Source organism: Heterodontus francisci, chromosome 1 (assembly GCF_036365525.1).
Source record: "Heterodontus francisci isolate sHetFra1 chromosome 1, sHetFra1.hap1, whole genome shotgun sequence".
NCBI lineage: Eukaryota > Metazoa > Chordata > Chondrichthyes > Heterodontiformes > Heterodontidae > Heterodontus > Heterodontus francisci.
The window spans coordinates 47,429,266-47,443,154 of record NC_090371.1 but is presented as its reverse complement, the minus strand read 5'-3'; the positions used below and the strand labels follow the sequence as shown (position 1 = coordinate 47,443,154).

The window sequence follows — 13,889 nt, the reverse complement described above, 5'->3', positions numbered from 1 at the left end:
AACATTTTGCATATCAGCTGTATAACATTTTTGAGCTCCTAAATCTCTTGCTCCTGTACAAGGTTTATCATTCTATACACATGTCAACTGAAAAGATTAAGGCATAGGGCTGAATTTTACAGACCCTGCCACCGCCCCCCCCCCCCTCCGCAACGTCAGGGGTTTTGTGGGGGGCGGAAAATGCCTCTGGGAGAGGGCCGCCACGCACCCTAACACAGTGAGGGCATGGCCTGATATTGGCCGGTGGCCTCGTGGCAGCCCCCCCACCACTCGGCGAGGGGACTGCCATTAACATAGGAAATAAATTAAAATCACTGCATTAATTACCTTTACGCCCCTGCCATCTGTCCCGGTCCGATTATCGTGCTGGTGACTGGCCCTCGCATGCCTTTGGATACCCATCTGGGGAACTGAGGTGTAGCACTGGTGGGGAGTGGGGAGCAGGTGAGTTTCTCAGTGCGGGAATGGTGGGGAAGCGAGGTCAAACTAATTTCATTTGTATAGGGGATGGTGCGAAGGGTTATAGTATAAAGTTTATGTACTTTGTGGGGGCGGGGGGGTGGGTGGTGGTGAGGATGTCATCTGGGTAAGGGAAGTGTTTTGGGGGGGTGGAGAGGGCAACAAATTACTTTAATTGTTAATGGGGGATGGGAGAGGGGCAGAATAAATTAAATTTTTCTTTAAGTATGTAAATTGAAAATTAGGGCTCGAAACCCTTTAAAAATGGCGTCAGCGCCTGCGCACAGGCAGCTGATGCCATTGCCGGGGGCAGCCAGTCTGACCCCTCCATGTCATCGGTGGGTGGGGAAGGGGTGCGTTCTGCCATGGCTAGTTTAATGAGCTGCTGCACTGAATATCCCGGCGGCTCGGCGACGTGCGGACTGCCATTAATTTCAGCCCATTGTCTTCTGGCTGTAGAGGATCACAAGTTCTAGCACATTTAAGAAAAAGAGCTGTCCTACCAAAATTTAGTCTGAGGAGAGCTTCAGTGGCAGATATTGATGTGCATATATGCTGTACCAATCTGATCTCTTGGGTGTCGTGGGGGAGAGAGGAATTTGGAATCTGTACTTAAAGATGAAATTACTAAATACCCATCTAGATGAGTAGAAAATAATTAAAGGTAGCCAACATAATTCAGAAAGGAAGGCCACGCTTCACCAACCTGACGGAGTTCTTTTAAGGAAATTAGGGTGGAAATGTAGTCATGTGATGGATGTGGATTTTCAAGCAAACGTTGACAAGGTAGCACACATGAGACAATTAGGAATAGATTAATGAGTAGACAATTAGGGGAAAGAGTAGAAAATTGTTTCCTCACTTCTAAGTAGTTTTTAAATCCACAGATAACCTGTTAAGGGCAATTTCTCAAGGTGGTTGGAATTTGGTGGCAATGCTTCACACGGTACTGTTCTGGGGTCCCTACTGCTCACTGAAGCGTTACTAATTTGGATATCAGACTAGAGGGAGTGGTGTCCAAATTTGCAGGTGCTCAAAGTAGGGGTATACTAAATTCTGCAAGCAAAAGGAAGCTGACAGGGTATTTTGCTAAAACGGTATAATGGGTAAAGTAATTGTAGGTGGAATTTAATATCACTAATTGCAAGGACATGTATTTTTGGTTTAAGAAGTAGAGTAGTTATACATTGGAGGAAGGTGAGGATGTGGAAGATAAAAGGACTCGGGAAGGTTATGTTGATAAGACATTAAAAGCAGCACCTCGTGCAAAAGTTATTTTTTATATGTGGGTTTGTGTGGAAGTTGTTTGTCTTCTATGACCTATTTATCTTTAGCTCGTTAGGAAATTTCTCCAAATTCAAGTTAGGCTCTTACTGGTTCCCATTTGGGACTATAAATTAGTTCAGTTTACCCACCATTCAAATTTCTTCTAAAGTGTGACTTTAATTGCAATGTTAGCAATAGTTTAGGTTTAAATGACGAGTGAACTGCTTAAGCAACAAAAAACTTGCATTTATATAGTGCCTTTCACAGCCATAAGATGTCTCTAAAAGTGCCTCACAGCCAATGGAGTACTATTGAAGTGCAGTCACAGTTAAAGCCAATTTTTGCATATCAAGGTGTCTCAATGGCAAGCAGATAAATCTGATTTTGTGGTATTCATTAAGAGGAGGCCAGGACACTGGGAGAACTGTCCTGCTCTTCAAATAATGCCTCAGTATTTCATGGCCACCTGAAAGGGCTTCTGTTTTATGTCTCAACTGAAAAATGGCACCCTGGACAATGCAACACTCCTTTGGTATTACATTAAAGTGTCAGCCTAGATTATAAGCTGAAGTCTTAAGAGTGGGTTTTGAACTAGTATACTTCTGATTTGGGTGAGAGTGCTACCCCTGAGCAAAATCTGACACCATGGCTGTTTCCCTTCAGAAATGCTAGTAGGTTTAGTCAGATGATTTTTCAATTCACCTATGCGTATGTGGCCACCTACTTTGAACACCTGAAAGCACTTGATTAAAGCACCAGTTGGCATATGTTATCACTGCTTGGTTTGTATCCGTGACCTTTGTTCAAAATATTAACAAATCATGAGATACTTTGTTTCGGCTATATGGCAGCCAATTAGACTGGTCTCAGAAAAATGTTGGTGTGTATAAGAGTGTGTCCCGTTTTCTAGTTAGATTAATTTGGCTTTGCAGCAAAGCAGATGCTGCCTTGTATTGCACAGTACCATATCATATCCAAGCAGATAGATAAATGCTGTACTGCCTATAATGTATACCAAAAACTTACATTTGTGTGCATTTCATGTGTGTACCATGTGGCCTGTTATTGACCTTTGTGTTGCATTCTGTTAGCTTTTCTCATTTTCCAATGTCTGCATTTAATTTTGCATTTGCCTGCATAAACTTGTCACACTGTAATTACATAATCTGTCTGTGGTGGCCTATGAACCAAATCTCTCAAGTGCTTCTGTTCTCAGTCACCAAGTTGTTTTTCTACCTTTTAGGTAAGGTTCCAGGCAAGTAGTTTCTTTAAGTTGAAAGCTGAAGTAAGATTTTTTTTCCCCTGTTAGCATTTCCAGTCCTGATCCATATTCTGTTGGTTTTTTTTTAAAGTCCCCTTTTGGGCCACACTTTGTCCTATCTTGGAGATCCCTGTTTATAAGCGATGGTTTGCCCTGCTAACTAGCTGCACCCAAGTACTTAAGTTTTAAAAATATTTTGCCCAGATCCTTTTTTTTTGTTTTTACTTAATATTTTTGTACGCTTTGGCCCCTGCTGCCTGCCTCAGTCGTACCCAAGCCAGTTTGACTGCTGTTAAACTCATTTGTTAGACTCGTCTGTATTGAGAGTTCCAATTCAAAATATAAACTTTAAAGACATTTCACAACATGGGCTTTATTGATAAGTTAAAGATTCATCAGTAAAACAGTGTCCACCTGTAAAATAATTTTCTTCACTAGACCAAAAAGATATTTGTCAATCAATATTTACCAATCTCAGGAGATTCTGGTCCCCAACCTTCAGGACGTGGTCTTTATCAATTCTAAATTATAACTCGGCAGGATTATAACTTACACCCATGCCTTTGTTATCTCTAGACTTGACTATTCCAATGCTTTCCTGGCTAACCACCTATCCTTCAACCTCCATAAACCTGAGCTGAACCATCACTCCTATGCTGCCTGACCTACGTTGGCTGCTGGTCTCCACCAACTCTACTTTAGATAGTGAACCTAGTTTTCAAATCCTTCCTGGTACCGCCTCTCCTTATCTCTGTATTATTCTCAAACTCTCCAAGAACTCTTGCATTGCTCAAAATCTAGTTTCTTATTCATCCCACACTTGCTTTGCCCCACCATTGGCAGCAATGTATTCAGCCAAGCTTTTAATCACTCTTCCTAATATATCCTCCGTTGGCTGTCAATTATTTGTCTGCTGGAGTGCCTTGGAACATTTTCCTATATTAAAGATGCTATATAAATGCAAGTTATTGTATTCATGAAATTCGAGCTAAGCCAATTAGTTAGTGTAATCAGGAAGGACTTTTTCAGCGTATTGAAAATATGGAACTCTCTTTCCCCGTCACTCTTTCCCCCCCCCCCCCCCCCCAATCCTGGATATTGGGTCAGTTGACGTTTTCAAGACTCAAGTAGAGTTTTAAATAGGATATCCAGGAATGTGGAGCAAAGGCAGCTGAATGGCGTTGAGGTATAGATTAGCCTTGTTCTGATTGAATGGTGGAACAGTCTCAAGGGACTGAATGGCCTACTCCTGCTATATTCCTGTGTCCCACTGGCCACTCACCAATGGTTTGACTATGCACTGCAGTCTGCTCACTCAGGCACCCCATCTGCTGCTCTACTGTCCTCCTCCTCCTATCCCTATGTAGGTTGCATATATTTGGTTGATTCCTAAATACCGGTTATTAGTTTTCTTTTCAATTCACTGTTCCTGATTTTCCTCTTAAGTACGTTACGTTTTGTTTGTTCCTACTGCTGTTCACAAAGTCCACTTGCAGGAATCCTGTCAGAAGGAGCGCAGTCTTTTTTGTTGCAGTTTATGGCCTCCAGTAAAACTTCTGCCAAACCTATCTGCCTGTGGCCCTGCTTGTTTGAGCAGATCATGAACCACAATGCTGCTGCAGCTCAAAATTCTGTATTTATCCAGCAGCAGAACTTCACGTTGCCTGCCCTGCTTGTGGAACATTCCCCTGAATACAATTGATGCTTAGAACATATAGAACATAGAACATACAGCACAGAACAGGCCCTTCGGCCCACAATGTTGTGCCGATCCTTTGTCCTCTGTCAAGGACAATTTAATCTATACCCCATCATTCTCCTTTATCCATATACCTATCCAAAAGCCTTTTGAAAGTCCCTAAAGTTTCTGACTCAACAACTTCCCCGGGCAAGGCATTCCATGCCTCGACCACTCTCTGGGTAAAGAACCTTCCCCTGACATCCCCCTTATATCTCCCACCCTTCACCTTAAATTTATGACCCCTTGTAACGCTTTGCTCCACCCGGGGAAAAAGTTTCTGACTGTCTACCCTATCTATTCCCCTGATCATCTTATAAACCTCTATCATGTCACCCCTCATCCTTCTCCTTTCTAATGAGAAGAGGCCTAGAATGTTCAGCCTTTCCTCGTAAGACTTATTCTCCATTCCAGGCAACATCCTGGTAAATCTCCTCTGCACCCTCTCCAAGGCTTCCACATCCTTCCTAAAATGAGGCGACCAGAACTGCACACAGTACTCCAAATGAGGCCTTACCAAGGTCCTGTACAGCTGCATCATCACCTCACGGCTCTTAAATTCAATCCCTCTGCTAATGAACGCTAACACCCCATATGCCTTCTTCACAGCCCTATCCACTTGAGTTGCAACTTTCAATGATCTATGCACATAGACCCCAAGGTCTCTCTGCTCCTCCACATGCCCAAGAACCCTACCGTTAACCCAGTATTTTGCATTCATGTTTGTCCTTCCAAAATGGACGACCTCACACTTTTCAGGGTTAAACTCCATCTGCCACTTTTCAGCCCAGCACTGCAACCTATCCAAGTCCCTTTGCAGACGACAATAGCCCTCCTCGGTATCCACAACTCCACCAACCTTTGTATCATCTGCAAATTTACTGACCCACCCTTCGACTTCCTCATCCAAGTCGTTAATGCTTGAACTCCATTAAGTCTGTTTTTGTACTTCTGCATACAGTTCTTTCTCGAACAGGAGCAAGGATTTGAGTACAGGAGCAAGGATGTCTTACTGCAGTTACACAGGGCCTTGGCGAGACCACATCTGTAGTATTGTGTGCAGTTTTGGTCTCCTTATCTGAGGAAGGATGTTCTTGCTTTGGAGGGAGTGCAAAGAAGATTTACTAGGCTGATTCCTGGGATGGCAGGATTGACGTATGAGGAGAGATTGGGTCGACTGGGCCTATATTCACTAGAGTTTAGAAGAATGAGAGGGGATCTCATAGAAACCTATAAAATGCTAACAGGACTAGACAGGCTTGATGTAGGGTGGATGTTCCCGATGGCTGGGGAGTCCAGAACCAGGGGTCACAGTCTCAGGATACTGGGTATGCCGTTTAGAGGAGAAATTTCTTCACTCAGGGTGGTGAACCTGTAGAATTCTCTACCGCAGAAGGCAGCAGATGCCAAGTCATTAAATATATTCAAGAAGGAGATAGATCTATTAATGCCAAAGGGATCAATGGGGAGATATGGGGAGAAAATGGGACCAGGGTACTGAATTAGACCATCAACCATTATCTTTTTTGAATGGCGTAGCTGAATGGCCGCCTGCTCCTGTTTTCTATGTTTCTATGTAACTCTGATTGCTGGAGCATGCATTAGATGTCACAACCTACCCCAGACCCACTACAAATGAACTGATATTTCTAAACTCTATAAAAGTGTCTGGGTAAACAGAAGAACATTTCATGCGTTTGGTTGTTGATTGCACGTTTGGTCCAGCTTATTCGATTGTCTGTGCTAACCCCATTCACTAAATGGAATACACCATATCTGAACTATCTGCTTATTTATTTGTACATTTATTTCACTCAACTTGCTACAGTTGGTTGTACTGTTAACCATTAAGTCAAAAGGTTGACTCTAGTAAGACTCTAGTTTGTGAGGCCAACTCAATAAAATTAAACTCTAACTCATTCCTGTTCCTCTGTTCTAAATCTTTCAAATGCAGAAACATCCTTTTGAATTAGGACTTGAGCACTAATAGGCTGATACTCGGGTATAGTTTTGAGGGAATGCTGAATTGTCAATGGTGCTGTTTTTCAGGTAAAGCATTAATCAGAGGCTCCATCTTACTGTTCCAGATGGTTCAAAAGGACATTAAAATTTCATAGTATTCAAAGAGCAGTGAGCTTTTCTGGGGCCCTGCTCAAAATTTCTGCTTCAGTCAGCATCAAAATAATTTAAACAGACGTTCAACTCATTGCTTTTTGTGAGACATAACTGTTTACTCACAGAAGTGCAATAATAATAGTCCCATTTGTGTACATAATGGTGATTGCAGTTTCAAATACTTTAGTGCATTTGAAGTGATTTGGGGCATGTGAGACATCATAAGATTCTACATAAATATAATTAGCATCATACCCATCTGATTACACTGTTAACTTTCTGTTTGCTGTTAATTATTTGTATTCTACCTATTAGATTAGCGAACTTGCTTCAGCACTGTTCACACAAGGAAATAATGGACTAAAAAAGTAGCTCTAACACATTCACCGGAACAAAGTTAAAAGTTCCATGGTTGGTTGATGTATATGAGCTGTGTTTCCAGAACTGCCAGGGTATGATTCTGAATGTATCTCGACATAAAATTCTTTGCCTTGTCTGTTTCAGATCTACAACCTGTAACCTATTCAGAGCCAGCATTCTGGTGTTCAATAGCATACTATGAGTTAAATCAGAGAGTTGGCGAAACCTTTCATGCATCTCAGCCTTCATTAACTGTGGATGGATTTACAGACCCATCAAATTCAGAAAGATTCTGTCTGGGTTTGCTGTCCAATGTCAACAGAAATGCAACAGTTGAGATGACGAGACGGCACATTGGTAAGTGTGCATATGTTTTTAATTCATTTACAGGTTTTGCTGGCAAAGTCTGCTTTTATTGACCGTCCCTGTTTGCCCTTGAGAAGATGGTGTTGAGCTGCCTTCTTAACAACTGAGTGGCTTACTAGGCTATTTCAGAGGGTAGTTATGAGTCAGCCGCATTGCTGTGGATCTGGAGTCATATAGGCCATGTAATGGCAGATTTCCTTCCTTAAAGGACATTAGTGAACCTGATGGGTTTTTATGACAATCTGGTGGTTTCATGGGCACAACTGCTGATTACTCGCTTTTTTATATCTAAGGTCATCTCTGATCACTTCCTTGAATTGTTCTCCACCCACATCTCCCTTTCTCTTCCCACCTCCCAAAATCCTATTTCCCTCTGTGCCTGTCTCACCACCACCTTTGATACCCCAGTCCATATTAAAATCATTGCTTCCTCTCACTCTGGCTAATGCTCTTGGTATGGCTTTCATCTCTGTTTCCTTAAGTCCATGGGATGCAGACTTGAAAGGATGTGGTGGACGACTGGTTTAAACGTTCACAGGCAAATCTGGCTAGACCACATAAAGCATTATCGTGTCCTGCTTTTGTCTGCCAAAACTGCTTCCTTCTCCAGGGTCATCCTGGAATGCAAAGGTAAACTCTGACTGCTTTTCTGTAATATAAACAGTCGTCTTAAACCTCTCTTGTCTCTCCTATCCTAACTTCCAATAATAATTGTATGGAGCTCATGGACTACTTCATCAGTAAGATTGAGATCATTTATCAGCTGCCTGTACCACTTCCCTCCCTTTCCCCTAGCCCACCAGGCAAAACAACTTCTAAGGTTTCCCTGAACTTGCATGTAACCCACCTCCCCGTTCCTTGATCCTATTCGCTCTAAACTGTTGACCACCCAACTTCCTTTCCTGGTCCCAGGTTAGGTGATATGGTTCTCTCCCCAGTTACTGTCTACCTCTCCTTCAAATCTGTTATCACCCCCTCCTTAATAAAAAAAAAAACCAGCCCTTGATCCCTTTATCTTGCAAATTACCCACCTCTCTTTCCCCAAGTCGATGAATGTATTTTTGCCTTCCAAATCCTTACCCGTCTTTCCTGGAACTTCATGTTTGAATCCCTTCAATCAGGTTTCCACCTCTGCCAAAGCACCGAAACAGCTTTTATCAAGGTCTGACTGTGACAAAGGTAAATCATCCCCCCTTCTCAACCTGTCTGCAGCCTTTGACATGTTTGGCTACATCATCCTCCAACGCCTCTAATCATTCAGCTCGGTGGGACTATACTCACCTGGTTCCATACTTATCCAGACCTCATAGCTGTTATAATAATTCAAACACTAAATGAACAAATAATATAAGATTCACAGGAATATAAAGAATACGTAGGTCTTTATTGTAACTTAAACTGGAACATATATACATTCAGTTAATACTTAAGCACACGTACACACGCCTTACTCTATTGGTTTACACCCACATCCGCCTGGTCATGTGACGTGACATCACTTTCTTCGGTGACTCTCCACTTAGTCTCTAAAAGTGATCCCACACCATGTCCCTTTTTTCCAAAGATAAAAAAAATCACAATCAGAAAACATATACAGTATGCAGTGACGTGGTTCAGATTAACAGTATGGGAATAAAACAAAACATAATTTACAAATAAGCAAATTTGATGCTCTCTAAAAGGTAGAGGACATTTGCTTATTCGTCCCAATCTTATCATAAACCTCTGAGTTGTGCTTGTCTTTACAACTCCTCTGAGACTCTGGTAACTTGGAACTTTGGTTAACATGCTCTTCCTCTGCTTGTAGCCTCTGTACATTCATCTTCAGACTTTGTTTTTGAATGTGTCTGCAATGCCACAGGGTTATCAAATGTAGCATTGTTGTGAAGCGCTTCTGAGTTAACTGCAGTTCTCTCTGAAAATCGCATCACTGGATGTCTTGAGCTTGTACGATCTGGGCTGGTTGCATATTCTAGCAACCTGTGCAGGATACCAAGTTCCTGATGCATGATTGAGGATTCTGACCTTCTGTTCTACTCTCAATCGAGCCAGTTCTGGTCCTTTTTGCCTTTCAGACGAAGCCTTTATCTTCCCTTGTTTGGAAAGCAGTGCATCTCTTACTAACAGTCATTTAGTAGTCCAGAACTTGAGTATTGCTGAAAATAGAGACAAGTTGTCGAAGCTTTTTGTTTTGCACTCATCTGGACAATTCGCAAGAATAACCATTGTAAGGGAAAGCAACAATTTATACTGCATGACGAGAGTGCTCATTGGTTGGTTGATAAGTGAACTCTGGTAGAGGCGTTACCATGGAGAATGCCCCAGTTTACGGTGACTGACAGTTAACTGCCAAGCTTTCCTTGAAATTTAAACCAGGCAGCTTGACTCTGGTCAAGGCATTGCCCTGAGGAATGAACCAGTGAATGGCTGTCACTTATTTTGTTTAGCTAAAACAGGCGCAATGTTTGTACGTATTCTTTCTGTTGGCAAAGAACAGGGCCCTGTGTATTAATATATGTAGCTTCCAGTACGCCACACTGTGAGCCCTACTGACAATCTTAGATCGGTTGTCAGCGTAATTCTTAGCACACTGGATTATTAGCAAATGTTGTCCAATCGCGGAATCACATTTAATGTTGGACACTTGTTTTGCGTTTTGCAAGCAAGGGCTGGTTGGGTACGATTTCAGGTTGTCAGTCGGGCTCGCAGTGTGGCACATTTGCACATACTGGAAGCTACATATGTTAATACACAAGGCCCTGTTCTTTGCAAACAGAATATGTACAACATTGTGTTTGTTTCAGCTAAACAAAGTAAGTGACAGCCATTTGCTAGTTAATTCCTCAGGGCAATGCCTTGATCAATCAGTCAAGCTGCCTGGCTTAAATCTCAAACAAAGCTAGGCAGTTAACTGTCAGTCACTGTAAACTGGTGCATTCTCCATGGCAATGCCTCTACCAATCAGAATTCACTTGCCAACCAATCAGCACTCTCTTGTCATGCAGGATAAATTGTTTTCCCTTGCATTGGTTATTCTTGCGAATTGTCTTGATGAGTGCAAGACGTAAAGCTTCAACAACATGTCTCTCTTTTCAGCAATACATCTCTTCCTGTTGAAAACTAAGAAAGATGATGACTGGCAGAATCACAAATCCCTCTGACCTCTAGGTACTTGCTGCAACAAACTGAAGCCTAAGAAGAGACTCCTGGTCATATCGCCTCTTTGTCAGTGCTCCCAGCCTTTGTGTCTTCCTTTTCATGGACTGACCCAATATACTCGATCTGGATATTTTGTACCATCATCTGTGTGTTACTGACTTCATGTATTGTGATGATTCTTAAATACCAGCATACAGGAAGTCCTGCGACGACTGGTCCAGTTGTGTCTGCAATATAAAACATTTGTGGTACCCATTTGGAGCTCCCATAGCTGCACTGCAAGTTTATCGTTCAAATACACTTGATCAGAGAATCATTGTAGGCAGTCAGTCTAGCCGTGCTGATCGCACCATAGATTCCCATTTCTTTAAATACGTGTCCTTCAATATATGGAGGGGCAGGATATTTGCACTTGCTGCGGTGTCGATTTTCACTGAGCTTGTGCTCGCCATTCTTGTGCGGCCATATAATCCCATCATGGCAAATGCCTCAGATTGCATAATAGCATTGACGCGTTGATCCAAATTAACTGTGAAATGCTTGCTCGCTGTTTGCACAAGTGCACTCTGAATCCATATCCTTCTGACAATCTGTCTCTCCGCTGACTTGATGTACCTGCTTGGGCTATTGTTATGTGTTGTCGTACCTTTTATTACGTTTGCCCTCCTGTCTTGGAGACGTTCTCTTCGTATGTGATCTGCCACCATTCCTGTGTGCAGTATCTGAGCTCGACCTTCTGCACTGCCTTGCGCATGCCGCAAGCTTTGTATAGGTCCTGGTACGCCAGACTGCTGTGAATTGGGTGAATCGGGCCATATTTGCCGCAAGGCTTAGCAGACTTCTGAGCCTTGCTTACCATACCAATGGTTGTAGTTGCCCCTAACGCTCGTAACTGTTGGCGCCCAGCCATGATGGCTTCAAATTTTCTTCCATCATTAAGCAATGCATCTATACTGTGCCCTTTTTTAGCAGGTCTTTTGAAAAGGCCTCTAATGGGATAGATGCGATGACTAGTTCCATAATCTGTTATAACACTTCAATATCTGTGAAGTCACGTTCCTGAGCTTTGACCCGGCACCTTGCAACAAACTGGTCAATGGACTCATCCTGCCTTTGCCGGTAGATCATAAGCTGAAGCCTATACATTCAGAAATTGACCATTACCTTGAGTTGGTCTTCCAGGAATGTCCATAGCTTGTTAGGGTCCTCCTGATCCTCAGCCAATAATCCTGATGCGTTGATCCATTGCAAGCCTTTGGTACCCAGTGCAATTTTGATCTTTACAGCTTATTTCTCTGGTTTGCTCACCGTCGCATCTGTTGGCAAAACAATTTGAACTCGGACACTATGTCTGATGCCTTCCAGTCCATAACTGAATACTTGAATGCTATTTTCTTCATGATCTTGCTTCTTTTCAAATATAAGCTTTTTCACAAGTTTTCTTTCCACCAGGCACAGTTTTTTCACAGGCTTATGTTTTTTTACACGGCTTTTTTCTCTCTCTGCAGAGTGCTGCAGCTTGTAGCACTGGCAGCTGCCACAGCCAGCCTTTTATTCTGCGCTGGGGACCTCCAGTGGTGCTATTGAGCTCTTACTGCTTTTTTAGCTTAGGCCCCATCCATGAAGCTGTCAGCCTGGGAAAACTTATGCAGTAATGGCTGCACTTCTTTCTCTCTCGATTTCTGGCCCACTGGCAGATCAGTTGAAAACTCTGATCCCATGGCGATTTGCCACCTTACTTGGAGTTTCAACACCTCCTGCAGTCTTGTCTGCAGTCCCAGCTCTCTACACTGTTGTGAGGTCTTCTGCCAACTACACTGCAGAGGAATCTTCAGCCACTCCAGGCAGGCAATTTGCTGTCACTCTTTTGGTGTTTTTCAAAAGTTCCAAGATGCTGTCACTCTACTGTACTTGGTGTGTTTTTAAAATTTCTCCAGCATTGTCACCATGCTAAACTTGGTGTTCTTCAGAACAGTTCCACGGCTGCCACCATCTTGTTATTTGTTCCTTCAGTGTGTAAATTATTATAAAATTCACAGGGATGCAAATAATATACGAAGAATATGTGAGTCTTTGTAACTTAAACTGGAACATATATGCACACAACTAATACATGAGCACACCTGCACATGTTTCATTCTATCGGTCTACACCCACAGCTCTCTGGTCATGTGTGAAACGACATCACTTCCTTCGGTGACTTTCCACTTACAGGCCAGAATTTTGCGCTTGTCAGTGGGAGCCATCCACCAACCGAAAGGTCGGTGGCAATCCTGCACTCAGCCGGGCCTGGGGATTCAGATGGGACTTTACGGTCCCCAGGCCCTTAATTGGTATTAGGTGGGATTTCCACCTCATTGAGGCAGGAAGTCCCGCCTAATGTAGCTGCTGGCCAATCAGCAGCTGGCACGTCTTAGTCCCAGCAGCGCCACCAGGAACGGTGGCCACTGCTGGGACTGCAATCCAGCTTCAAGATCAAGATGACCGAGAGGATGGGAATGAGGTAAGTTTTTGGGGCCTCGCTGGGGATGATCAGGCCCCAGCGAGGCAAGAGGGGGTTGATTGCGGGGGGGGGGGGGTGTATTGGGCATTGGGGGTGATTGGGGCTTTGGGGGCGGCCCTCCGTCGGGCGCATAGTGCCCGATCAGGGGGGCCCCAAGCCATCAGGCAGTCTGCTTTTTTCAGGCGGCTTTTCTCAGGCCTGGGTCGCCCGCCTGCTAACAGTAAAATTGCCGTGGCGGTGGGCAGAGCCCCTTAAGTAGCTGTTAACTGGCCACTTAAGGGCCTTGATTGGTCTGGGGAAGACAGGCCATTACCCGCCGCTGCCCTGTGTAAAATGGTGGCGGAAGCAGGAGCGGTTCTGGAAGGGCTTCCTGAGCCTCCCACTCCATTTTACGCCCCCACCCTGGCCACCAGCCTGCTCTTTGAGGGGGGCGCATAAAATTCCGGCCACAGTCTCTTAAAGTGAACCCACAATAGTTAGCTTCTCTTCCTGATCCTGCATCATTACCTCTGGTGTCCCAAGGATTTATGCTTGGCCCCTGCTATTTCTCATCTACAGGCTGCCCCTTGGCAACATAATCAAAAAACACAGCACCAGTGTATACTGATACCCAGCTCTACCTCATCACCACCACCTCTTGATTCCACTACTGCATCTAAATA

General features: G+C 43.6%; 1 protein-coding gene across 2 annotated transcripts in view; it reads left to right on the top strand.

Moving 5' to 3' along the window:
• Nucleotides 1–13,889, top strand: part of smad2 (SMAD family member 2) — a 202,023-nt gene that overhangs the window by 169,620 nt on the left and 18,514 nt on the right. For both annotated transcript variants that reach the window (XM_068030252.1, XM_068030242.1), the window contains one exon: nucleotides 7,344–7,556. In XM_068030252.1, coding sequence (XP_067886353.1) covers nucleotides 7,344–7,556 — 213 coding nt within the window. The remainder of the gene's footprint in view (nucleotides 1–7,343; nucleotides 7,557–13,889) is intronic.